The sequence below is a fragment of the Sodiomyces alkalinus genome, assembly GCF_003711515.1.
Source record: "Sodiomyces alkalinus F11 unplaced genomic scaffold SODALscaffold_12, whole genome shotgun sequence".
NCBI classification, from domain to species: domain Eukaryota; kingdom Fungi; phylum Ascomycota; class Sordariomycetes; order Glomerellales; family Plectosphaerellaceae; genus Sodiomyces; species Sodiomyces alkalinus.
Window position 1 is genome coordinate 1,081,332 of NW_021167090.1, and position 22,089 is coordinate 1,103,420.

A 22,089-nucleotide genomic window follows, 5' to 3' on the forward strand; every position below is an offset into this window, starting at 1 on the left:
TGACTTTGGTGCTACACTGTTTGCCGGGTCTAAAGACGGTCTCTCCTCTAGAAGTAGGAAGTTGAAGCTGCCTCTCTACCTCTCTATATGCATCATCTAAGACGACTTTTTTCTTGCAACGCCAACGCCGGAGATCGTTAGGAAAGGGAAGAAAAATAATAGGAACAGACAAGACGAAGAGAAAGAAAAGGAAACCATGTACATAAGGGAAATCGAACATCTATCATCCCATCATGTCCAGTTCCCCTCCCCACACATGTTCATAACCCGAATTTTACGCCCTCGTAGCAGCGATGGCCTCCTCCAGCACATCCAAGCCCTGCTTGATCTCCTCCTCCGTGATGGTCAACGGCGGCACAAAGCGCAGCGTGTTGGTGCCGGCCGTGATGACAAGGAGACCCCGCTCGCGAGCGGCCTTGACAATGGGCGCCGGGTCCTGGGAGAGCTGCAGGCCCAAGATAAGACCCTTGCCGCGGATCTCGCGGATGAGATCGGGCCAGCGATCCCGCAGCGCGTTGAACCGCGCGCGGAAGACGTCCGACTTGGCCAGCACGGCGGCCTGCAGGGCCGGGTCGGCCAGGCGGGAGACGATGTGGTGGGCGAGGCGGGAGGCGAGCGGGTTGCCGCCGAAGGTGGTGCCGTGGTCGCCGACCTTGATCTTGTCGGCGACGGCGTCGTTGACGATGACGGCGCCGATGGGGAAGCCGTTGCCGAGGGCCTTGGCGGTGGTGAGGACGTCCGGGTGGGCTTCCCGGGGGAGGTGGCCGTGGGCCCAGAGGCGGCCGGTGCGGGCGAGGCCGCACTGGATCTCGTCGTAGATGAGGACGGCGCCGACGGCGCGGCACCGGCGGGCCAGGGCGACGAGGAAGGCCTCGGTGCCGGCGGTCACGCCACCCTCGCCCTGGATGGGCTCGACAATGACGCCGCAGGTGGTCTCGGTGACGAGGGCGTCGATGCCGTCGACGTCGTTGTAGGCGCCCTGGCGGAAACCGGGCACCATCGGGGCGAAGGGGTCCTGGTACTTGGGGTTGTGGGTGGCGGACAGGCTGCCCATGGTGCGGCCGTGGAAGGCATTGGTGAAGGAGACGACGTCGGTCTTGGCGCCCGAAGGGTCGAGGGCCTTTCCGACCTTGCGGGCGAACTTGATGGCGGCCTCGTTGGCTTCGGAGCCCGAGTTGCAGATGAAGACGGAGGAGGCGTCGTGCATGGCTCCGGACTCGATGGTCTTCTCGACGAGGAGCTTGGAGAGGGCCCCCGTCCAGGGGTTATAGTAAAGATTCGATGCGTGGATCAGAGTGGCAGACTGGCCAGTACCGTGTGTGTTAGTCACAGACAAGTCATAGACATTACAAAAACAGGATGGTCATACCTGTTCGGCAGCGAGGCGGGCCACTTCGGGGTCGCAATGACCGAGGCTGTTGACGGCAATGCCAGATGTGAAGTCCAAGTACTTCCTGTTCTCGGCGTCCCACAGCCACGAACCCTCTCCCTTCACGAAGACGGGCGGCGGCCGGGAGTAGGTTGCTACCATGTAGGGGGCATGTTCGCGGATGAGTTGAGCGCTGGGCGAATCTTCGGTCGGATCGGGATTGGGTAGAGATGTTTGTCGCTAGAGGGAAAATATGAGTCAGCATCCGGTCTCTATGCCCATAGACCATCCGTTTGCCTCTTTAAAAGGAATGCGACAAGAGCGAGGCGGTTTGACTCTGTTCTGGCTGTCCTGTCTGTCCTGGGTCACACTTACGGCGATGGTAGAGGAGATGGCACGGCGGGTGATATGGGTGGTGGGAAGGCTCAATTTGGTCAATTGAAGCCTCAAGGGCGCGCGGAACGCCATCGTAGCAGGAAATATGAGTCCGGGACGGAAAGTGAAGAACGGGGGACAAAGTCTTCAAGAATGGAACAGAAGCTGTCCAAGTCGAAATAATATGTATAAAAAAAAATATGCGCGATGTCGCACTACACGCAAAGCAGTCACGGTGATGACTCCCGGGTGTCGTAGCTTATCGATAAGCTCTTATATCACACCCTCCGGGTTTCGGAGCTTATCCTGAGTACGTAAGGCAGGCAACTACCCCGTACCCCGTAATGGAGACTTCGCGTCGGGTCGGTACGACATTCTGTACTCTGTACATAAGCGCACGTGTCATTCCCATGTCCCGCCACCGACGGTCAGGTCAGCTGATTGAGGCGTGGGCTTGGACGTTACAGCTGACAAAACGCTAACCTTAGACCAATCCCACCTACGAATAATGAGCCTCCATCCCCATCCATCATCCACATCCACATCCACATCCACATCCACCCCTCCACACTTTCACATGCCAACGAAAGGCACACCCAAAGACCGTGAAAATGAGCGTCACTGTCGAACTTCCTTTTCTTCTCTCGCCCAGGAAAGCCAGGCTTCGTCGCTTTGCTTTCATCCCTTGTTGCCCTAGAGCTGTCCGTTAGCTTGACCTCTCTCAACCTCGACTAAACGACGTCGTCTCCTCGTCCGTCGTTCATCCCATTTTCTACGGGCTTTAAGTGAACCAACTAATTAGTAGAGCATTTCTTATCTCCATTACTCGCGTCGGGTGTTTTACATTGCATATTGTCATGTGAATCCGGACCACGACAGACGACAGACGACCGACGACAGACGGCAGACCCGACCACTTGGAAACGATGCACACGAGGGTGTTCAAACAACCGCCGTGATATCCGTTTTTCTCCAGTATATTCTACCTACTACGTTACTACACCACGATCACAGTCTACCTCTTCAGTTTGGCTATCTCCTCTCGCATGCATCGACCTCCGCATCAGATTCTACCACCATGATCGACCACGTCCTCGGACGGCCTTCTGTCAAGTCGCGCCGGCTTCAGGTCCTCGGCGTTCTGGCTTTCTGGTCTGCTTATCTCTATCGGTATGTTCCCCCCTTCTTTTCCTTGTGTTTTTCTTTTTTCTCCTGTCGACAAATACATGGCTAATAAGAGGCAGCGGTCATCGACATGGCCCTCCCGTCGTGCGCTTCTTGTCCAAATTCTGGACAAAACGCCTGACCACATGGCAGACCGTCGTCCTAACCATGATCTATCTCTACATCGCCCGGAACTTCAGTACGCTGGTCAACCTGGCCAGCCCCGAACCCATGGCCAACATGTATGATACCGCCTATTTCCGCGCCACTTGGATCCTGACCGCGCTCGATGCCGGCTTCTGGACGGCCATGAAGATCAAGACAAAGTGGTTGCGCGACCTGGCCAGCATCGTCTTCTCCGTCTTCTACATGATCGCCGCCGAACGAGCCGACGAAAAAGTGCGCAAGGTCAGGGGCATGCTGACCGTCGAGCACCTCCGCGTCTCTTGGAACAAGAGCACCACCCCTTACATCAGGTTCTTCCAGAACCTCCTACGCCCTCGTCTGACCCGCTGGCCCCCGCGCGCCATCCGAATCCCCCGCCCGGCCGGCAGCGATTACACGGAACCCGTCTCGGCCTGGCTCTACTACGACGGGCCGTTGGCCGACCTGCGGCGCCACGATAAACTCGTCCTGGACATCCCCGGCGGCGGTTTCGTGGCCATGGACCCCCGTTGCAACGACGATAAGCTGTTCACCTGGGCCGTCAAGACGGGACTGCCCGTGCTCAGCCTCGACTACAAGAAGGCCCCCGAATTCCCTTACCCTTACGCCCTCAACGAGTGCTTCGACGTCTACGCCACCCTCGTGCGGAGCAAGGGCCGGTGCATAGGCATGTCCGGCCGCCATGTCCCCCGGGTCGTCATAGCGGGCGACAGCGCCGGTGGCAACCTGGCCACCGCCGCGACCTTGATGATCGTCGAGCGCGCCAAGCTGCTCCCTACGCGTCCGCGTCGTCTAACGGACGATGACGATGGCAGGGGTGGCGCTTTGCCGCTGCCTCTCCCCGAAGGGCTGGTCCTCTTCTACCCGGGCTTAGACATGAACATTGGCAACTGGATGTCCGACGAGGAGATGTCGCTCATGAAGGATCGGCGGATGAAAGGCACGAGCAAGTCTATCGTTCGCAGGAAGAGCATGCAATACAACGATCTCGTTGGTACTCCGCATCATTCTGATGACGAGGACGAGTCTACGCCATCCACGTCGAAACCCAGAAGCACCGGGCTAAGCAGTGTCGTGGAAAACGATGGTCCCGCCGCCGCCGATCGCGCGAGGTCTCCTGCTTCCACCGCCGGGATCACAACCCCCGCTACTCTATCGACCACTGCTGCCGGTGGTCTACAGAAGAACCCCGTTGCGTCGCATCATCCGCAACCTCTACGGACTCGCCTCGCAATGTCTTCCATGATATCGTACTTCAACGACCGCGTGCTCACCCCCGAGATGATGCGTGCGATGATCATTCTCTATATCGGCCCCCACAACCGACCCGACTTTAGCAAAGACTATCTGCTCTCGCCCGTCCTAGCGCCCGATGCGCTACTGGCTCACTTCCCCAAGGTTTACTTCCTCACGGGCGAGCGGGATCCCCTCGTGGACGATACAGTCATTTTCGCGGCGCGGTTGCGGAAGGCCAAGGAAGAGTACTGGGCACAGCAGCAGCGGGACCAGGACGAGGGAGACGGCAGACGGCCATTCGGCGACAAGGACGTCGCCGAGGTAGCGCTGCTTCCCGGCGTCTCCCACGGCTTCCTCCAGTTTCCGTCCATCTACCCTCCGGCCTGGGGGTTCATCGACCGGACGGCAGAGTGGTTTGAGGACATCTTCGCGCACGCCGACCAGGTCAGGAGGAGAGAGAAAAACAAGAAGACGACCGCACGGCACCAGCAGCAAGTCTCCCGGAAAACACAAACACCGGACATGTCTGCCAGGATGGTCGGTGTGAACGGGACAACGCTGTGGGGAGGAGACGGGCAAGAGGCCAGGCATCATAGGCGCACCATGACAGAGTCGAGTGCAGACGAGGACAGACCGCTGGAGATTGCCATGTCGAGGGCGAGTAAAGGCAAGGCGAAAGCGGAAGAGGCGGGGACGACATCGCGAGAAGAGGGGGAGGAAGGAAGAGGAGGGCGAGGAGGAGGAGGAGGAGGAGGAGGAGGAGGAGGAGGGGGGGGGGGGGGATACGACGGACCTGCGAAGGCAAAGGGCATGGAGGAAGTCAATGGGACGAACGGCAAGACCAAGAGGAGGAACGGCAGGGCGAGGACTGGATCGACGGGGAAAGTATTAAGCATGGTCAGACTTAAGAGCTCCGAAGACTTGCTCGGGAGGCGGATGCATGGCCTCGCCGGTGGGTTGACGGGACTTGGAGACGAGGAGTAATTAACTGAAGGATGTAGTGAAGAAGGTGGGCCATCACTGGCATAGCGTTTACGTTTAGTCGTTGGTATACTGTACCAACCAGTATCACTCTGTCGGCCTTGGACTGCTCTTACATCCCTGTCGCAAAGAACAGAACATCACACTCACGCTAAACTCACTGACTTGGGATCCCCGCTTGTTACCAAGTTTCTTATTTTCTGCACAAACGCTAATGCAGCTTTAAGAAAGTAAAGTACGGAGGTTTCCTCACTCTCGGCGACTATCCGTCTTTCGTCTAGGATACACCCTTCAACGTGCATGTCCCCTCCCGTCGACGAGATGGAGGAGTTCGCCGACCCCTATCTGGCCCCCACACACCCGTATCCCACGCCCAGACCGGACGTCGCCGACTACAACGGTACAATATGACAGCATACCTCACCCCCTCACACGATACCTTTCCTTTTTCTTTCTTTCTCCGAGCGATTTTGACAACTGTGACTTTACCCCATTACGTACCTAAGCGCACCGGCTGCTCCACTTCGGGCAGAGGAGGCGGCCGCGAAGTGGATTCGCGGCATGGAATAGGGATCGTAGCCCATCCTTGAACACATTGTTCTCTCGGGAGCTTCCGTGTCCCCGTAGTCGTGGTTCTGGGTTCTAGCGTGGCGTAGGTTGGTGGCATGGTAATTACCTAGGATGTGTGTTGTGTTTGTGTTTGTGTTAGTGTTGGTATTTATTAGAGGGGCTGCGTAATTACGGGGGATATTGAAACAACACCAAAGGAGGAAAAAAATGACATCTTCTTCTACCCCATCATCCATGCAACTGACCTTAATGAAGAATACACGAACAAGACCCCACGTTGTCCGGGTCAGCGGGGTAAGAGCGTTTAAGTCCGACAGCGAAGGCAGGCGCATAGCAAGTTCCAAGCAAATCGTGCTACTCCGTCCCTGGTACGGAGTAATACAGCTTCGTAATTAATATCTACGGATATACCTACCTACCTACAACGTATAAAGTAAGGTATTGTTCAGCCACTTATATAATATTATAATGCCCTGGCAAACCTTATGCATCTATCTTGTCGCATGCCCTTAGCCACCTTGTCCAGGTGTGACAAACTATATTATATTAGACTTATAGAGTACCTTGATCCTATATATCCATACTTATTTCCCCTTATTTTTCCTGATGGTTAGATATCCCCGTGAAGTACCACGAACTTCACTTAGATAAATATATACATAATTTTCTGCACCTTATTTGTGTTCTAACACATCTCACCCTGCATGGTTGCTTATGAGGAAACCCTTATAATTACGGCCACTTTTGAAGGTTTCTTGGCCTAACGTCCCTAATCCCTGCAACGGGTATTCCCCCAGCCTCCCGCGCACTGGGATTATTCATATTTTTCGGAGAGTGGCATAAATATGGGATAACTGATAATACTCCGGTTAACCGGCGAACAACGCATGTTCTTTTGTATTATGCATTATGCATTATGCATTATGCATTATGCATTATGCTCTGAAGATAAATTCAAGAGCCGGGAACAGCTTGGTGCTGTTGGTGATCTTGGCGAATACTATTTCTTTTAACAATATATTTATATGTACAACATATCTATCCATAGACGGTGTCCCTTCCCCGGGATCGGAACAAGCACCGACCGATCGTCACGATAATCCTTCGGCCTGTGCCGGGTGCTAGGTACATGTGATTTATACGTGTACGGCAAGATGTACAAAGTATGGGACTCTTGGGCCCCCAATTACAATCATTTCTCGGCGAAGACCGGCTGATCCAGTCCCGGATAACTCCAACAAGCAAGCCCCCTGGAGTTTCTTGTTGTTCCACGCTGTGTAACGTTGTAAGATTGGGATATCCGTACGTTCTACTTGCGTGGACGCGGACGGCCGAAGTACATATGGTACCTAAGGTACCTACCTTACTTCGTACGAAGTACCTTAGTAGGTGTACAGAGTACCGTGGTTGCAAGGTTCCTGCGACAGAGTACGAAGCATGTACCATCCTTGCTGCGTTGCAGCGAGACGAGGCGAGGCCCCGGCTCTCCTCCGTGCTCCGGGCTCCGTACCACACGGAGTTTTTTCCTTCATTTTGGATGAGAAAGGGAAAGGAAAGGCTCCGATAATAAACGTGGCGTTGGAACTTGCTTACATAGACGAAAGGGTAATTAATCGTTAATAGTTGGGAGATGGGAAGACAAGCCACAATTTTCCGTCGGTTGTCAGACGGGCAGAATCGGTTAATGATCGGCCCTTGTCCCTTGCCCCTTGGCTTTTGGCCCCTTGGTGCCAGGGATATAAAACACGATGGATGAACCGATGGATCTCGGGCATCGTCTACATGTACCCCCCGGACCCGTCAAGCTTTGTTTCTCATCCCTACCTACACTACTTCGTCTAAAGTACGTGGACCATGCATGTGCACACCGTGACCAAAGTCCCATTCTGATTAATTAAGGGCTAGGTAGGTCATCCAGTATTTTGTACGATATACGAAGTCCGTAGTCCGTACTCCGTATCAGACAAAGCGAGAGACAAAGCAAGCGGCGGAGATCCCGACTCCACACCATGAACAAAGGGAGCGGACCGTTTCAAGGCAACAGTTGAAGTAAGTAGGCATCCGCATGGCCTTGGGGGTAATTCGAATAGGTAGGTAATAATAATTATATGCGGGACACGCACGCGGGCTGTGACCTTCCGCGGGCCAAGTGTTGCCCGTCTCGTCTCGTCTCGTCTCGTGCCAGCCGGGGAAACCGCGGGCTCGACCACAGCGTTGCGAATCGGGGTTCTCTCGGTTATGCCGGCGAAACCCACGCATGAAACCCCGAGGGCCGGCGATCGGGACTGCAAGCAGCACGCACCACCACGTACAACGTATGTACGTTGCAACACGCAGGACGCACCGCGCAGCATGCATGTCCGTGATGATCCATGTGCATGTGCGCCGGTGCGTCCCCATCACACGTGCCCCCTTGCTCCGTCCCGGAGACGCTTTGGAGATGAGGCGAGGGGAGAAAGGTTAGGATGATGAAACAGAAACGGTACTGGCGGGGGCTGAGTGCCGGTGCCGGGGTTGGTTGCGCCAGCCAACGTCTGTCCTAGTTATTGGCCCTTGGGAGTGAGATTTTTGACTCGTAAATAAAGACGGCGGAGAAGGTCGTGGTGATGGAGAGAAGGGAGAAGGATTACTCTCTCTTCTTTTTGTTCTCCTTCCCTTCTTCTCCCTCCTGATCCCAATGCAGTCAAGGCTCCCGTTGCCCCGTTCGGGGCGGGCGGACGAGAGTCATCTACGTGCATCTTGGGTGCTTCGTGTGGTAGCATAGGACATGGCCGGTCGGGGGTAAGAAAGGCTTCATACATGCAGCCATCACGAGGATCCCACGCGGTCAATGTTCCACGGCAGAGATCTAAAGACAGCGTGTATTATGTCAAGGAGATACCAGGTCTGGCCGCAGAGATATGGGATGGTGTCTTGACTAACACTTTCTTTTCTTTTTGTAAAAGTTTCGGTACTGCCATGGGCCTTCTGTTAGTCGTACCGGGGGAGAGAGTACCTTAATTAAATGATGCCCTTGATAGCCGCGTGGCGCGGGAGATGAAGGGTTGTGGGACGGATGTTTCGTAGGTATGAGTACCTATGGGTTTGTCAGACGGGAGATGATGATTAACACGCTGTTAGATGAGACAGTTGGGGTGGGGGTCGTTCTTAAAGCAGACTGTTGCTTTGGTATTTTCGTATATCATGGTGGTTTTCAACGTACGGACTACGGAGTGGAAAGTCATTACCTTAAACTCATGCGCGGTCTCTCTCTCTTGCCTCGTGCTCCCCCGGACGCAGTGTGCCGAAGACAACCGCCCCGCCGAAATCCACACTGTACCTTGCCGCAGCCGATGCCACGCTCCGAAGTCCGCAAAGGGAACAAAGGGGCTCATGTACCTGCCTAAGCCTAAGGTAAGGTAGGTAGGTATCAGAAAAGCTAGGTTACCTACCACCCGCTAATAAACAGTCGTTGCATCTTTGGACGGAGCATGCCTGAAGTAATAGGATACGGACATAGAAATCTCCCGTAATTACGGAGCAGTTGAATACGATTCCTACTTCCTTAGCATCACGCTGTTTGGGTGTCTACCTTACCTTACGTAAGGTAGGTACTTTCCCTGGATAGCTTGCCCTTGGCAAATATACTACATATAGCCGTGCTTTTTATTGCAGGGGAGGAGCGATCCGAGAACACCTGCCCCGCACTTGCCAGGAAAGCACTTCAGGCACTCTATCGCAGCGTTGATGTAAGGTAGCCTCCAACTAACCGGTGACCGTGGTCATCTCTCCTACCCCACCTCCACTGTCCTGTACACCTACACCTATTTTGAGCGCACTCTGCTTTTTCGTCGTCTTTTCCCATTAGCAATTATCGACTTCGGCGCCGTTCCAGATATTCTGCTTCACATTACCGACTCACTACGACGGGATAAACCCCACTATGGGAACTAATGTACCTTACCTTACGTTGTAAGCGTTGTCCTGCCTACTGGGAGCCCCCTTGATTCCCAAACTCGTGCAACATACCAGGACTCGGGCTCTCATCACTAATCGTTTTCTTCCTTCAACTAGTCGTACATTGTACGTTGTACAATTGGACGAATATACGCCCGGGTCATTTCGGTAGCCCCTCATGGCTCAAGACAGCTACAAGGATCTTGACTCGCCAACGAATGCCTGAAATGACCCAAAAGACTTGATCCTGGACCCCTAACTGGGCCCCACGCACAGGCGCAGGCATGATTGGACTCTGACGCCCAATTTCCCCAAGTAGATCACTCCCTTCATTGGGTAGGCAAAGGGAATTAGGTGCCGATGTGAGTGACCATTATTCACCTTAGCTTGCTGGCGAGCTGGACTTGGACTGGGAGACTTGGACTGGGACGGACAGGACTCCGTACGTGTACTACACTAACACAAGACTAACACTAACAGCGATGGTTGGGACGACGGCGGGACCCAACGAGCGAGCCAACGTCGAAATCGAACTCATCGCAACAGCCTATTGTCCGAAGTCCCGAGCTCTGACGTCGTACCCCGTCGGCGTTGCACCCAATTCGTCCGCCTCGACCCGTGGCTTCGTGCTCCTTGTTCTTCCGCTGATTTTACTCGGCAATTACTCCGCTTCGGGCAACCAGGCTTACCCCCGTCAGGCCCATCTCCCATCTTTGTACGCTGTACAAAAGTACTCGGTATGAAGCATTGGCTCAGGATACCCACGGTTACATCGCCTGGCTGTGCCGAACTCTCCGAGCAGGCTCTTTGTCGACTTCTCGAATGGCCCCGGTCCTTGCCCCCTCATTCCCCACCACCACTATCGCACCCTGGCGCAGACTTTGTCCTCAGTCGGGATATTTCCTCAGCCAAGCCTCTGGGGGGGGGGGGGCCTGGGATGCAGCCTTTGGATCCTTTGGAACGACATTGGGCCCAGCAGGGCCTGTACCCTCCTCCCTCTCTGTCTCTCCCTCTCTTGCCTCGTCTGGCATGGCATGTAATGACCTTCCTAAGGTTGTGTCACACTACTATATCCCCATAGGATCCTCTGCCCGCTGTGCGGAATCCTCCAGACTTTCGTTGGTGCGGATGGGGCAGCTTACTTATCCAGCTGTGGTGTGTTGCCTTTTTTCGGCAACCTGCAGGTGAGTGCACGTAATCGCCGTCTTCCAAAGGGTCATGTGGGGACACGGGGGCAGACAGAAGCCGACTGGAGCACTGCTGTCCACGTCGTCATACGGACCCGCGTATCCAAGAAACAATGAAGCGGGCGGCGGGTAAGGAGAGAAGGAGAAGAGAAAAAGAAAAGAAGAAAAACAAAAGAAGAAAAACAAAAGAAGAAAAAGAAAAGAAGAAAATAAGAAGAAGAAAATAAGAAGAAAAAGACCCAGCAAGACACACCGAACTGGCCGCGGACCCTGCACCGGGCCATGCCAACATACCGACATACTTCGAGCGTCGTACTTACTGCCTGCTTCGTCGAGGCATGTCCGTCAGCAGCCGCCCGTCACACACACACACACACACACACCGTTACGCGGCATCCACCTCACCAGATCACGTCGCACGTTCCGCACGTTCCCACGCGGCATCCAAACTGGGTATGCCAAGCGCTGTGCACATGAGAGAGTGGTGTCCTTTGCAGGGGGCTTGGTTCGACCCGGACGGGGCTGGGTCAGAAAAGAACCCCCATCACGAAACATGAAGCGCGGCCCGCCAGCACCGGCATCATCCCCGAGAGGCCCAAAGGTGTCCGACCGTCATGGGATCGGAAACAGGCGCACCGACGCGGAGTGTTCTGTTCTCCTCGGCCGTTTGAATGAAATGAAACAACTCTGTACGAATAGGGGCACCTATTTCGGTACATACTGTGGAGGTCTCTCTCCCTTGCCTGGTCTGGTCTCTGCAACAAGAACACACACAGAATGGAGCATGATCCTAAAATAGGACTGGACTGAAGACGGGGTTGGTCCCATTCCCCACCCACCTCCCACGGAACTGACTTGCCTGGGTAGGCAGCCGAACGAATTAATCTAGTTGTACTTACGTTGTACGAATTACACAACAGGGAGCGGAGCCGTGGAGCTCAAGAATGGTCGATGGCGGCCATGATGTCTTTCACTGTGCTACTCCCACAGCCATCGGCGATGAACAATGTTGGGAGTTATGGGAGCTGTTAGCCCCCTATAACGTATAACGTCCCCTACCTACCGGTCTCCTTTCTTGTCTAATTACACTACTGTACCCTGCTAGTCTAGGGTTGGTTCATGGTTCATGGGGGTCCGGCCCCCGTCGGATCTGGGCTCCACGTTCATGGACTGGACCAGAACCGTACATACATATGCGACGAATGGCGGCCGGCAACATCAAAACCAGCCTATGCCAGTCACCAAACGAAAGGCAAAAGAAAGAAGGGGGGGACGATCGGTCCATTATTTTATCCTCCCGAGCTCCATACCGGCCGGCAGACGAATAATATAGGACGGGGACAGACGGGGACAGACGGGACAGACGGGGACACCAAGTTCGGGAGCCTCTCCACAACGCCAGGCCACACCTACTAACGATCCCCGGAGAGCCCCGGATTCAGTCAGGCCTTGGATTCATCCACGAAAGAACCAACACCAACAGGCCTTGGTTAGGTGGGCTCGCTGTATTCGTTATTACTGACCCCTGTTATAGCCCTGGTCCATCAGCTGAGGCTGTGTGTGGTGTACGGGTACACTACCTTATCTTCCCCTATCTTCTCACAGGAACAGGTCCGGTCCTGGTGAATGCGAATACGCTGTAGGTAGCACCACACCCCCTTTCGTGGCACTGAGGACCGGCGGCAGCAGCAGCATGGCCTAGGGTCGGGTCACAGGCATCTAACCTGCCCCCCTTGCCCCCGCCCCCCTGCTCCCCTGCCCCCTGGCTTCATGTTGCTTAGCCCCTTGCTGCTTATGCGCATGTGCCCTGTCCCGAGATCTGTGTCTTCCCTCCTCCGTTTCCTCCCTGATCTTCATACCTACAACGTACAACGTACCTACCTAGCACTTGTTCATGGCAGCTCCGACGTCTCTTTTCTCAACCCCCCCCCTGTCGTCTCGTCTCGTCACCGGTCCCCCCTTTTTCCCTTCCTCTCCACATTCTGTGCCCCCCCCTCCCCCTTGTGGTAGATACCCAGGCTTGTTTCTTCGTGTTCTCCCTCCCTCCACCAAACACTGTCACTTTGCCATTCGCACCCGACGTAAGTACATGTCTTCTGACGATAGTTCGTGCACCTCGCTCAACTCACTCGATTTCACTCTTGTCGAACCCACCCCACCAAAAAACAGGACGACAGCACGCTGTATTCCTGACCTGGCAGATTGCAGATTGCAGTCCATCAGAACTCACTATTCTCATCATCTCATCATCTCATGGCACGCCACATCTTGCGATAACAGCTACGGCTCACGGCGCATGACGACCCGCTCCGGTTTCCCAGACACTCGACTCGACCCCGTCAACGCGACGGGTCACGGCCTATCAAGACGCTGCCGCGGGGGTAGTCGGACGAAGCACGAATAGAATATACCTCGACCGTTCTCGCGCGACCGGCACCCGGACCATCGGTCTCCGACCTGCATTCCCAGAAAAACCCTCCCCGTGCGACGGGCTTTCGACCGCCAGCAAGTCGCCAGCAGTCAGTCGTCCCGGTCCAACTTCACCGGAACTGGAGCAAGCTGCAAGCTGCAAGCTGCACATAGACGTCGGCCACCCACCCTGCCTGCCCTGACGCAACTTCACATCCCTTCCGGCCCAGCCAACCTACGGGCGCTTGCTCCCCTACCAGGTGCCCCGTATAACTATACAGTTTGCCCCGTCGTTTTCCCTCCCCACCCCGTCTTCCTAGCGGCCGGAGGTGGGTTTGGGCTTGGGTTTGCTTTGCGTCTGCTTGTCTCTCTGGGTAAGCTGTGCTGTTCTGTTCTGTGCTGTTCTGTGCTGTGCCCTGATCTGCCGTGCATCCTCAGGGGTCCTGGCGGAACTTTCTCCGGAAAGTTCGACACAGAAAACCCCCCTCCCCTGAATAAGCCGTCCCATTTCCGTGGCTGGCGGTCCCACGACATGGCAGCCTCTTCCCATCATCATCACCACCACCACAGCCACAGCCACAACCACAACCACAACCACTCCCCGTATCCCCGATCGCCAAACCCGTCGACGCGGTCGTACGACTCTTCGTCTGTCTCTTCTTCTGCGACGTCGCCCAAGCCCACAAGCCAGTACTTGGCTAGAGGCGTGATGAACGCGGGCCCCAGGACCACGGCGGCGCCGCCCCCTCAAAACATCGGCATTCCACCGCGCCACCCCATGAACCAGACCCCCTTCCAGCCATACACGCCTGTCACCACTGGTCCCCCGCCCACGGGCCGGGAATCGCTCGTCGACTCGGTTGCCGCCACACCCGGGCCCTCGAACGCGACGCTGCCGTCCATGTCCCAGGCCCAGAAGCGCGCCTACCGACAGAGGAGGAAGGACCCGAGCTGCGATGCCTGTCGGGAGAGGAAGGTGAAATGCGACGCCACCGAGACGACCAGCTGCTCCGAGTGCTCGAGCCGGAACGTCAAGTGCCAGTTCACCAAGGAGACGAACCGACGCATGTCGTCCATCAAACAGGTACAGGACCTGGAGAAGCAGATGGAGCGCCTGAAGAGGAACAACAGCAGCCTCCGGCGCATGCTGCAAGAGCGAGACGGGACGATGGACGTCGATGCCGCCGCCGACATGATGCTCGACCAGCTACCCCTACCCCTACCCCCCCAGCTGCCCGAGATGGGCGCCAACCCGAAACGCAAGAAACGCCCGCCGCCCATCCACGACCTACCCAAGGCCCGGTCCGACCTGCGCACCTTCTCGAGGGGCATATGGAAGTCGCCCGTCCAGCACCGGGACCCGGGACCGCCACCCGGCCCCCTCTTTGACCCGGCGCGACCCGAGCTGCCTCCGAGGCAGACGGCCGACCAGTTGCTGCACGCATACTACGGCTCGGCGCATACCATGTTCCCCATTCTCCACTGGCCGACCTTCTCGGCCGGCGTCGACGACGTGTACCGGCCGGGACACGCCAGGTCGGCCCGGCCCGCCTGGCTCTCCACATTCTTCGCCGCCTTGGCCCTCGGGAGCCTCTTCAGCACGGACCCTCACCGTGTATACCGCGCCGCCGAGCTGCTGGAGGCGGCGCGGAGCATGGTCGACCCTTGGAACAACGACTACGTCCTGGAGAACGCCCGGTCGCTCCTCCTCATTACCGTGTGCCTCAACGAGATGAATCTCAAGTCGGCAGCGTGGACGTGGCTGGGCAGCGCCGTCCGCGTGGGTCAGGATCTCGAGCTCTACTCCGAATCGGGGCCCTGGCCCGTCATCGAGGGCGAGATGCGACGGAGAGTCTGGTGGACGACGTATATTCTAGACCGGTCTCTTGCGCTGGAGCTGGGGAAGCCCGTCATGATCGACGATGACGACTGCGACGTTTCCCTCCCGGCCGGCGTCGACGACCATTACATCCACGAGGGGGGGATTGTGGTACCACCGGGCCGGGAGCCGCTGAACCACTCCCTGTTGGCCATCATCAACGTTGTCCGGTCTTACTCGGCGCTCATCAAGACCGTTGCGGCGCCCATGGTGGCGCCCGCACGACTGGCCACCTTCGACCAACACCTCGCCACCTGCTGCCGGGGCTTCCCCCCGGCCTGCGACGCCGCGAGTTCCGCCCCCCTGTCCCCGCACCTACTCGCGCCTTATACCTACGTCCTCCACGCCCGGCTGGTGCTTCACCGGCACAACCTCGCCCCGTCGTGTCCTCCCGAAGCGCGCATGACGGCCATTGAGCAGTGCACGCACACGGCGCTGGAGACGGCGTCCCTGGTCTCCCGGACGACGGGTGCCCTGGCCGATGGGGCGACGGCGCTCTTGACCGCTCATATATTCCGCTGCGCCTTGTTCCTGCTCCTGACCGGTCACTGGGACCACGCCGTCACCTGCGTCCGGGCCCTTGCCTCCATCGACACGAGACGGGACGTCGCCGTCCCCTGCGGCCGGTTCCTCGCCTTCTTCGTCGCGGCCCTCGGTTCCAAGCGCGCCGAATACGCCTCCCTCGTAGCAGCTCGCGCCACGCCGCCGACGAAGCCGTCCTTTGGCGGCGCACCGCTCCCGCAAGCCGGACCCCGGGCCCTCCAAGACGCGCTCCTGCGCGACGAGGAACTCCTCGCCCATGTCAGCGCAGACCTCCAGGCGGTGCCGCATTGCGCCTGGGTCTGGGCCGGAGGCGAGCGCGATGCCGTCCTGTCCCCGTCCTCGCCGGGCTCTGCTTCGAACTCGACGCCCGGAGGCGTGGGGGGCGGTCTCTTCAGTATCCAGCAGAGGACGGGACTCACGGCGGAGGAGAACCGGGACTGGGGAGGCTGGGAACGGCTGGATGCTGCGGTCAGGGGGTTCGCTTCTGGTAATACGACGCCGACTCCTTCGACGTCGACAGCTACGGCGGCACCGACGGCACCGACGACGACGGCGATCACGACGTGGAACCCGTCTGGTGGGCCGGCTGTTGTCAAGGTCGAGGCCGGAACGGGAATAGGGGTCGCACTACCGCCACCACCACTGCCGCCGTCTCATCCCACTACGTCGAGCGGCCCCAGCTTGACTAATGCGCCGGCCAATACGGCGAACAGCCCTACGGCGAGGAGCGCGTCCCGGCCTCAGGATCGGCTGAGCATTGCCAACATCATTTGAAGGTGTACCGGTACTGCCGTGGATCGATACTGGGGTTTTTTATCCCGTTCTCTTTTTTAGTTTTTACTTCGATGTCGTTTTTTCCGAACGATCTTGACGAAATCATGATGACGAAGCATTTGGCACCATCTATCTGGAAGCATTGGAACCGGGGAGCATTACAGGAGCCCATGTATACGAATAGGAGGGGAAGAGCTTTTTCGAACATTTTCGGCGCGACGAGCTTACTGCTTTGGGCACACGGGGTTGATATACGCAACTCTCTTGACCCACGAGCAACAGGACCGGTTCGCATATTGCACATATTTTTTGACGGCACTCGGAGTGGTCGGGGTGTTGGGTCTACAACTTGCAACAGCCCTGACTTTACATTCCGATTTTGTTTCCTTTTTTCTTTCCTTTTTTCTTTTTTTTTTTCGCATTGTTCTTTCAACATTTCGTTCGGCCATCATTATCATTGCATCTCGACGCGTTGGACAAGACTGTCTCTGTCCATTCAGTGCATTTGAGCTAGAGAACATCGAGAGGGGGTTGGCTTGGAGGAGTCTGGTCTGTCCCCCTTACTGCTAGAGTTAGTGCATAGATGGCGATAATGGACTAAAGGGGAGCGGAGGTTGGTTTGCCGCTCACACACACACACACACACACACACACTTGAAGTTCTCCTACTGTGCTCTCTTGGGAGGAAAAGTGTTGGGACCCCCACCCCAGGACAAGGTCCACACCAAAAAAGAAAAGAAGAAAAAAAAAGTCCGTAAAAGCACGAAGCGAGCTCCGAGAGCCCTGCCCACCTTGGAGATCTCTTACGTGTCATGTGAGCGAAACGAGGCATTTCTTGGATTGCGTGATGGGGAGCGTCGGATCTGATTCTGCTTACATTCCGCGCCGCCGTGCCGTGCCGTGCCGTGCCGTGCCGCCCCATAATGCGATGAAAATAGAACGTGAAAGGACCTGAGTAGGCCGAACAGTCCGAGCAGTCCGAGCAGTCCAAGCAGCGCGATTTGTCAGAGTCTGCTGGTGGATGATGGATGATGGGGCTGCGTGATCCTTTGACCACGGAGGTTGAATTGCAGTAGATAGACGCAATCATGTAGCTGAAAACACAAATTTGGCTTTTCGTCTTTTGTCTTTCCTTCTCGATCCTCGGCATGTATTGGCCAAAGTCTCGAGAAATCCCCCCCTATCCTACCGTGATCCCGGGATAGTAGCGGGATAGTAGCCATGCCATCTCTCATGCTCCATAGCTATCACGAACCCCCACGCTTTCCCTCTCCTCCTCGTGAGAGAAGGGTATGGATTTCTCGTAAAGGTCCCCTGAGGTGGGCCAAAACCTGTTTGTCGTGGGACTCATGAGTACGTACATACAATGAAACGCGCTCCCTGTCCAAACACAAAAACAAAACATGGCTGCCGACCCCGACAACAATGGACCCATTCTTCATTCTTCCTCTAACCCTCCGAGGTGTCCATCTGTTCGGCATCCGCCTTCGACTTGGCAGCCGCGATCCTCTCGGCCTTCCAAGCGTCAATCTTAGCCTTCAGCTCCGTATCGGGGACCACATCGTCAATCGTCATGGGTTGCCGGGTGAACGGGTCCTTGGGATCCGACAGCAAGTGCTGCACAATGGTAGACCGGTCCACGACGTGCTGCGAAGGGAGGACGACGGGGTCCCTCATGAGGTCGCCCAGGATGGGATCCTCAAAGTCGGCCGGGATCTCGCCCAGGTCGAGCTCGGCCTGGTCGGCGACCTCCTTGGCCTCCTTGAACTTCCGCTGCAGGACGTCAAACTGCCGCAGGTCCGCCTCGTCCTTCATGCCCCGCTTGGCGAGGATGTAGCCGGCCTTGTCGAAGGTCTCGGGCTTGTACGACCGGCCGTCCGCCGCCACCGCGTCGACGAACGTCTGCGACGAGCCCAGGTTGAGGTAGATCTCCACAAGGTCCGAGAGGAGCACGCGCGGCTGGAAGTGGTACTTCTGCGGGTTGTTCACCTTGAGCTGGCCCATCTTGGGCCCCGCCAGCGTCTCGAGGTTGTAGTTCAACATGCTGGCCAGCCGCTGCACAATCTCCGGCATCGTGAACGCCTCGCCCAGCGCCGACGTGAAGAGCTTCATCATCGAGAGCGTCTCGTTGGCCAGCTGCATGTAGGACCCGGCCTGGCCCTCCAGCGCCTGCAGCTCCTCGAGCTTCTTCTGCCGGTCCTGCGCCGACATGCCCGTGCTGTGATCCAGCTCCGCCTGCAGCGTGTGGATCTTGGGGAACTTGGTCAGAGCCTCGTCCAGGACGTAGGTGGCGTCGTTCAGCAGCAGATTCACAAACTGCACGAAGAACTGCCGGTTGACCTTGCTCTCGCGCGTGAGCTGGTCCTTGTACACGTCGTTGCCCCACACGCACTTGATCACCTGGAAAATCTCATAACGGATGTTGAACTTGTCGTAGAACTGCGTGTGCGCGCCCGTGGACTCGGCCTCGATGTAGAACTTGATGAGCGCATGCAGCAGGTGATCGTTGGCGAACTTGTACCCGAACAGCTGGTCACCCAAAACACCCTTCTTAAAGTGCATGAATGGCCAGGTGCCGTTGAAGAGGAGCGTGACGAGGGACGACTTGAGGTAGGGGTTTTTAATGAACTCGGACGACTGGAGGAAGGCGATACAGAGTGCGATCATCTCGTTGCCCACGGCCGACGGCATAATCTGGGGGAGGTGACTAGACAATACGACAGCATCTGATGGTTAGACATCGTCTCTTGGGCCCCCTTCACAGGCCCCCCTTCACAAGGAGAACAAGCACATACCGGTATACAAACTTAAAGTTGTCCACAACATCTTGAAGCGCATACTCGGGCAAACAGGAGAACGCCTCTGGCGGCGGCGACGGCAGGGGCAGCTTGAGGTCCTTGTCGGGGGTGTAGTCGGACTGGCTCGCGAGGCGCAGCAGCCAGACGGCCACATAGCGCATGAAGCGCAGAGACAGCTCCTGCATCTTCTCGTCCAGGAATACGCCTTCGATGGCATTCTTGCTGGCGATGGCCTTTTCGAGCACGTCCGTGTGGCGCTTGAGACTGACCTCGAAGATGGCGAGTTGCGTCGGGATCTGATGAGGGGTAGGCGGCCAAATTAGCATCATAAAGAACGAAAGAAACAAGGAGAGGAGAGAGAGAGAGAGAGAGACGGAAGAACGCACATTGGCTACTTTGTGACGTTCTGCTTCCATGCTTGCAATGTGTTTCTCGTAAAATTTGATGTCCCGCTCCAACGCCTTGAGTTTCGAGTTGGTGGCGCCGCTGCCGTAATGATGAGCGGCCAATGTGAGGAAGAAAACCTCGGAAATGAAGTTCGAGGGCTTGTCGTCCGTCTTGGCGTAAAAGTCGTCGGACGTCGCTTGGTCGGCGTTCAGCTTGGTCTCGTCCTTGATCGCGACGCGCGGCTGGCGCCTGAAGTACTCGACCTCGATCCTGCTGATCTTGGAGAAGGTCGTATCCATAAAGGGGGAGCAGAACCGATCCAGGACGACGGTCAGGTTCACCATGAAACCGTCCGACGACACCTCGCGGGCGTCTACCTGCATGGCCCTCCTCTTGTGGTTCAGGTTGACGCCCAGGGCGAACCAGTTGAGCATGACATTCCTCGTGTCGGCGCCGGCGCGAATGAAGGCGTTTGCCAGGTTGAAAAGCTCGTCCTGATGAAGCCGCAAGACGGTCCGCATGGCATCTTGCGACTGCGCGACGCGGGACCGATCGAGCTGCCGAGGATTGGGGAAGTAGGTAAGCGCGACCTGTTGTTGTAGTGGAGAGAGTCGGAAGAAGGGACCAAGGATGGTGTCGTTCTCTAGATCAGGCGCGCCGCCTTCGGTTAAGAACCTGGGGTGGGATGACACGGCCTGAAGAAGCGCCGGGAACCTGGTGTAGAAGACCATGGCGTTGAGGCACGCGCGGAAGTCATCCTCCATCGTCAACCCCGCCAGTTTCTGGCTGATGCTGGCCATGGCGTCGGCAAAGGCGAACTTTACCTGGTCGTCCTCGGGGAACCGGTCGATGGCCTCCTTGGTCCAGTCCATCGGCAGCGAGTCCTCGTGATCGTACCCGCGGAGAAGGCAGGGGACAAGGTCTTCGGGTTCCGGGCGCCTGGGAAGAGAAGTGGAAGCGTTAGTGGTGGAAGAAGAGGGTGGCTGCGATCACAACCGCAAAACTCGGTGGCAATAGAAAGGGCAGCGACCACACGTACCCGAAGAGATCTGGCATGGTCAGAGAGAAGAGCGAGTAGCTCATGCACAGCCTCTTGGCCTCCTCAAGAATCTTCCTCTTCTCTTCTGCCGACCCATCCTTGGGCTGCTGCCCCAAAACACGGGTGATCCTCTTCCAACAAGAAAGCAGATACTTCAGCAGGGAAGTATTGTGGGGTCGGAGCGTCGCAGCTTCGAGAATGGCCGAATCGAGGAGCTCTTCGTTCAACTTGGCCGGCGAGCCGGCCTCGGCGACTTCGGACGAGGAGTTGGGGAGGAAGGTGAGTTTGTGTCCCTGGGCATCTACCAAGCGCTCGGGATCAAGAGTGAAGCGAAAGGTGCCGCTAAGGACCCTGTCGGTCCAGTCAAGGAGAGACTCCTCCTGGCCGACATAGGGCTTCTTATTCGCGGGCTGTGTGCCCTGCGCTCGGTCATCGATCCTGGCGGCGGCGCGCTTGTTAGAGCTGTCGTCGAGGGAAGGAGACGAGGAGGATGCGGCTGCTTGGTTGGATGAGGATACGTCGCGGGTGGTTGTGCTTGTGGTTGTGGTTGTGGCGGTGGCGGCGGCAGGTGTGATGGTGATGGGGCGTTTAGGAGTGTCGGTGGCTTTCTTCTGCCGGGCCTGATCCTGCTCCGACGAAGGTGACGCTGCGAGCTTTGGGCTGGAAGCCGAGGACGAGTCTTCGGGTTTGGGAGACGCAGTTCCGAGCTTAGCTAGTCGTCTCAAGCGGATCTGTGCAAGCAAAACGATCATTAAGTTAGCTTAAAGAAACGCCGAAGCTGGGGGGCGATTGAAGAAGAGACGCGGGCAATGAAGGGCGGGGGAGCCGGAAGGGCACAAGGCACAACCTGCTCCATGGTATTCCGGTCCGGGGCATCGGGCATGCCCCCTGAAGGCTGGTTAGGATCTTGAGCCGGATCCATGGTAATGAACTGGTGGGAGGTGGTGGGAGATGTGGCTGATGGCGGGGAATCTCAAAGTCCGCGGGATGCGAGCGGACGGGTAGTTAAACAAATAAGAAGAAAAAGAAAAGAAAAAGAAAAAGGAGAAAAAAAAAGGAACAAGAAATAAGAGTAAAAACAAATCAAGAGACGGTCATCAGGCTGCAAACCAGAAATTAGGGATATCTGGGTTATACGAGAGTACATGTAGACAAAGCAGGAGAGCAGGCTGAGGCTGAAAGAGAAGGTCGAGGAAGAAGTGACCAGGTAAGTTCCTAAGTTCCCCCAAGTTGATTACGCGATGGAGACGATGACGGAAAGTCCGCTGCTTGAAGTC

General features: G+C 56.7%; 5 protein-coding genes across 5 annotated transcripts; 2 read left to right on the forward strand and 3 right to left on the reverse strand.

The window, feature by feature from the left end:
• Nucleotides 1-77: 77 nt before the first annotated feature.
• SODALDRAFT_79503 (acetylornithine and succinylornithine aminotransferase) lies at nucleotides 78-1,944 on the reverse strand. Its single transcript, XM_028615703.1, has 4 exons — nucleotides 1,745-1,944; nucleotides 1,370-1,609; nucleotides 392-1,303; nucleotides 78-310 (listed from the first exon to the last, which is right to left on the reverse strand). Exons 1-4 carry the CDS (start codon nucleotides 1,835-1,837, stop codon nucleotides 275-277), a joined length of 1,281 nt encoding a protein of 426 aa, XP_028463008.1. The 5' UTR covers nucleotides 1,838-1,944; the 3' UTR covers nucleotides 78-274.
• An 878-nt stretch (nucleotides 1,945-2,822) lies between these two features.
• SODALDRAFT_337769 (alpha/beta-hydrolase) lies at nucleotides 2,823-5,293 on the forward strand (the record flags this gene model as incomplete). Its single annotated transcript, XM_028612723.1, has 2 exons — nucleotides 2,823-2,914; nucleotides 2,989-5,293. 2 exons carry the CDS (start codon nucleotides 2,823-2,825, stop codon nucleotides 5,291-5,293), a joined length of 2,397 nt encoding a protein of 798 aa, XP_028463009.1.
• A 7,430-nt stretch (nucleotides 5,294-12,723) lies between these two features.
• Nucleotides 12,724-16,588, forward strand: SODALDRAFT_346677 (hypothetical protein; the record flags this gene model as incomplete). Its single annotated transcript, XM_028613262.1, has 2 exons — nucleotides 12,724-12,891; nucleotides 13,969-16,588. The coding sequence occupies exons 1-2, from the start codon at nucleotides 12,878-12,880 to the stop codon at nucleotides 16,586-16,588; spliced, it is 2,634 nt and encodes an 877-aa protein (XP_028463010.1). The 5' UTR covers nucleotides 12,724-12,877.
• A 248-nt stretch (nucleotides 16,589-16,836) lies between these two features.
• SODALDRAFT_79528 (hypothetical protein) lies at nucleotides 16,837-17,887 on the reverse strand. Its single transcript, XM_028615704.1, has one exon. It carries the CDS (start codon nucleotides 17,736-17,738, stop codon nucleotides 17,085-17,087), a length of 654 nt encoding a protein of 217 aa, XP_028463011.1. The 5' UTR covers nucleotides 17,739-17,887; the 3' UTR covers nucleotides 16,837-17,084.
• Nucleotides 17,888-21,821, reverse strand: SODALDRAFT_79536 (ubiquitin conjugation factor E4). Its single transcript, XM_028615705.1, has 5 exons — nucleotides 21,660-21,821; nucleotides 20,813-21,543; nucleotides 19,773-20,712; nucleotides 19,384-19,682; nucleotides 17,888-19,295 (listed from the first exon to the last, which is right to left on the reverse strand). Exons 1-5 carry the CDS (start codon nucleotides 21,732-21,734, stop codon nucleotides 18,038-18,040), a joined length of 3,303 nt encoding a protein of 1,100 aa, XP_028463012.1. The 5' UTR covers nucleotides 21,735-21,821; the 3' UTR covers nucleotides 17,888-18,037.
• Nucleotides 21,822-22,089: the final 268 nt, after the last annotated feature.

What these genes read in the sequence shown, in the direction of transcription:
- SODALDRAFT_79503 (XM_028615703.1), bottom strand. Translation starts at nt 1,837, where the DNA reads ATGGCGTTCCGCGCGCCCTTGAGGCTTCAATTGACCAAATTGAGCCTT. An exon ending in CCCGCCTCGCTGCCGAACAG is followed by an intron (nt 1,304 to 1,369) that starts GTATGACCATCC and finishes GGTACTGGCCAG; the next exon opens with TCTGCCACTCTGATCCACGC. An exon ending in CTCGCGAGCGGGGTCTCCTT is followed by an intron (nt 311 to 391) that starts GTCATCACGGCC and finishes CAGGGCTTGGAT; the next exon opens with GTGCTGGAGGAGGCCATCGC.
- SODALDRAFT_79528 (XM_028615704.1), bottom strand. Translation starts at nt 17,738, where the DNA reads ATGCCGAGGATCGAGAAGGAAAGACAAAAGACGAAAAGCCAAATTTGT.
- SODALDRAFT_79536 (XM_028615705.1), bottom strand. Translation starts at nt 21,734, where the DNA reads ATGGATCCGGCTCAAGATCCTAACCAGCCTTCAGGGGGCATGCCCGAT. An exon ending in ACCATGCCAGATCTCTTCGG is followed by an intron (nt 20,713 to 20,812) that starts GTACGTGTGGTC and finishes TTCTCTTCCCAG; the next exon opens with GCGCCCGGAACCCGAAGACC. An exon ending in AACTTTAAGTTTGTATACCG is followed by an intron (nt 19,296 to 19,383) that starts GTATGTGCTTGT and finishes CGTATTGTCTAG; the next exon opens with TCACCTCCCCCAGATTATGC.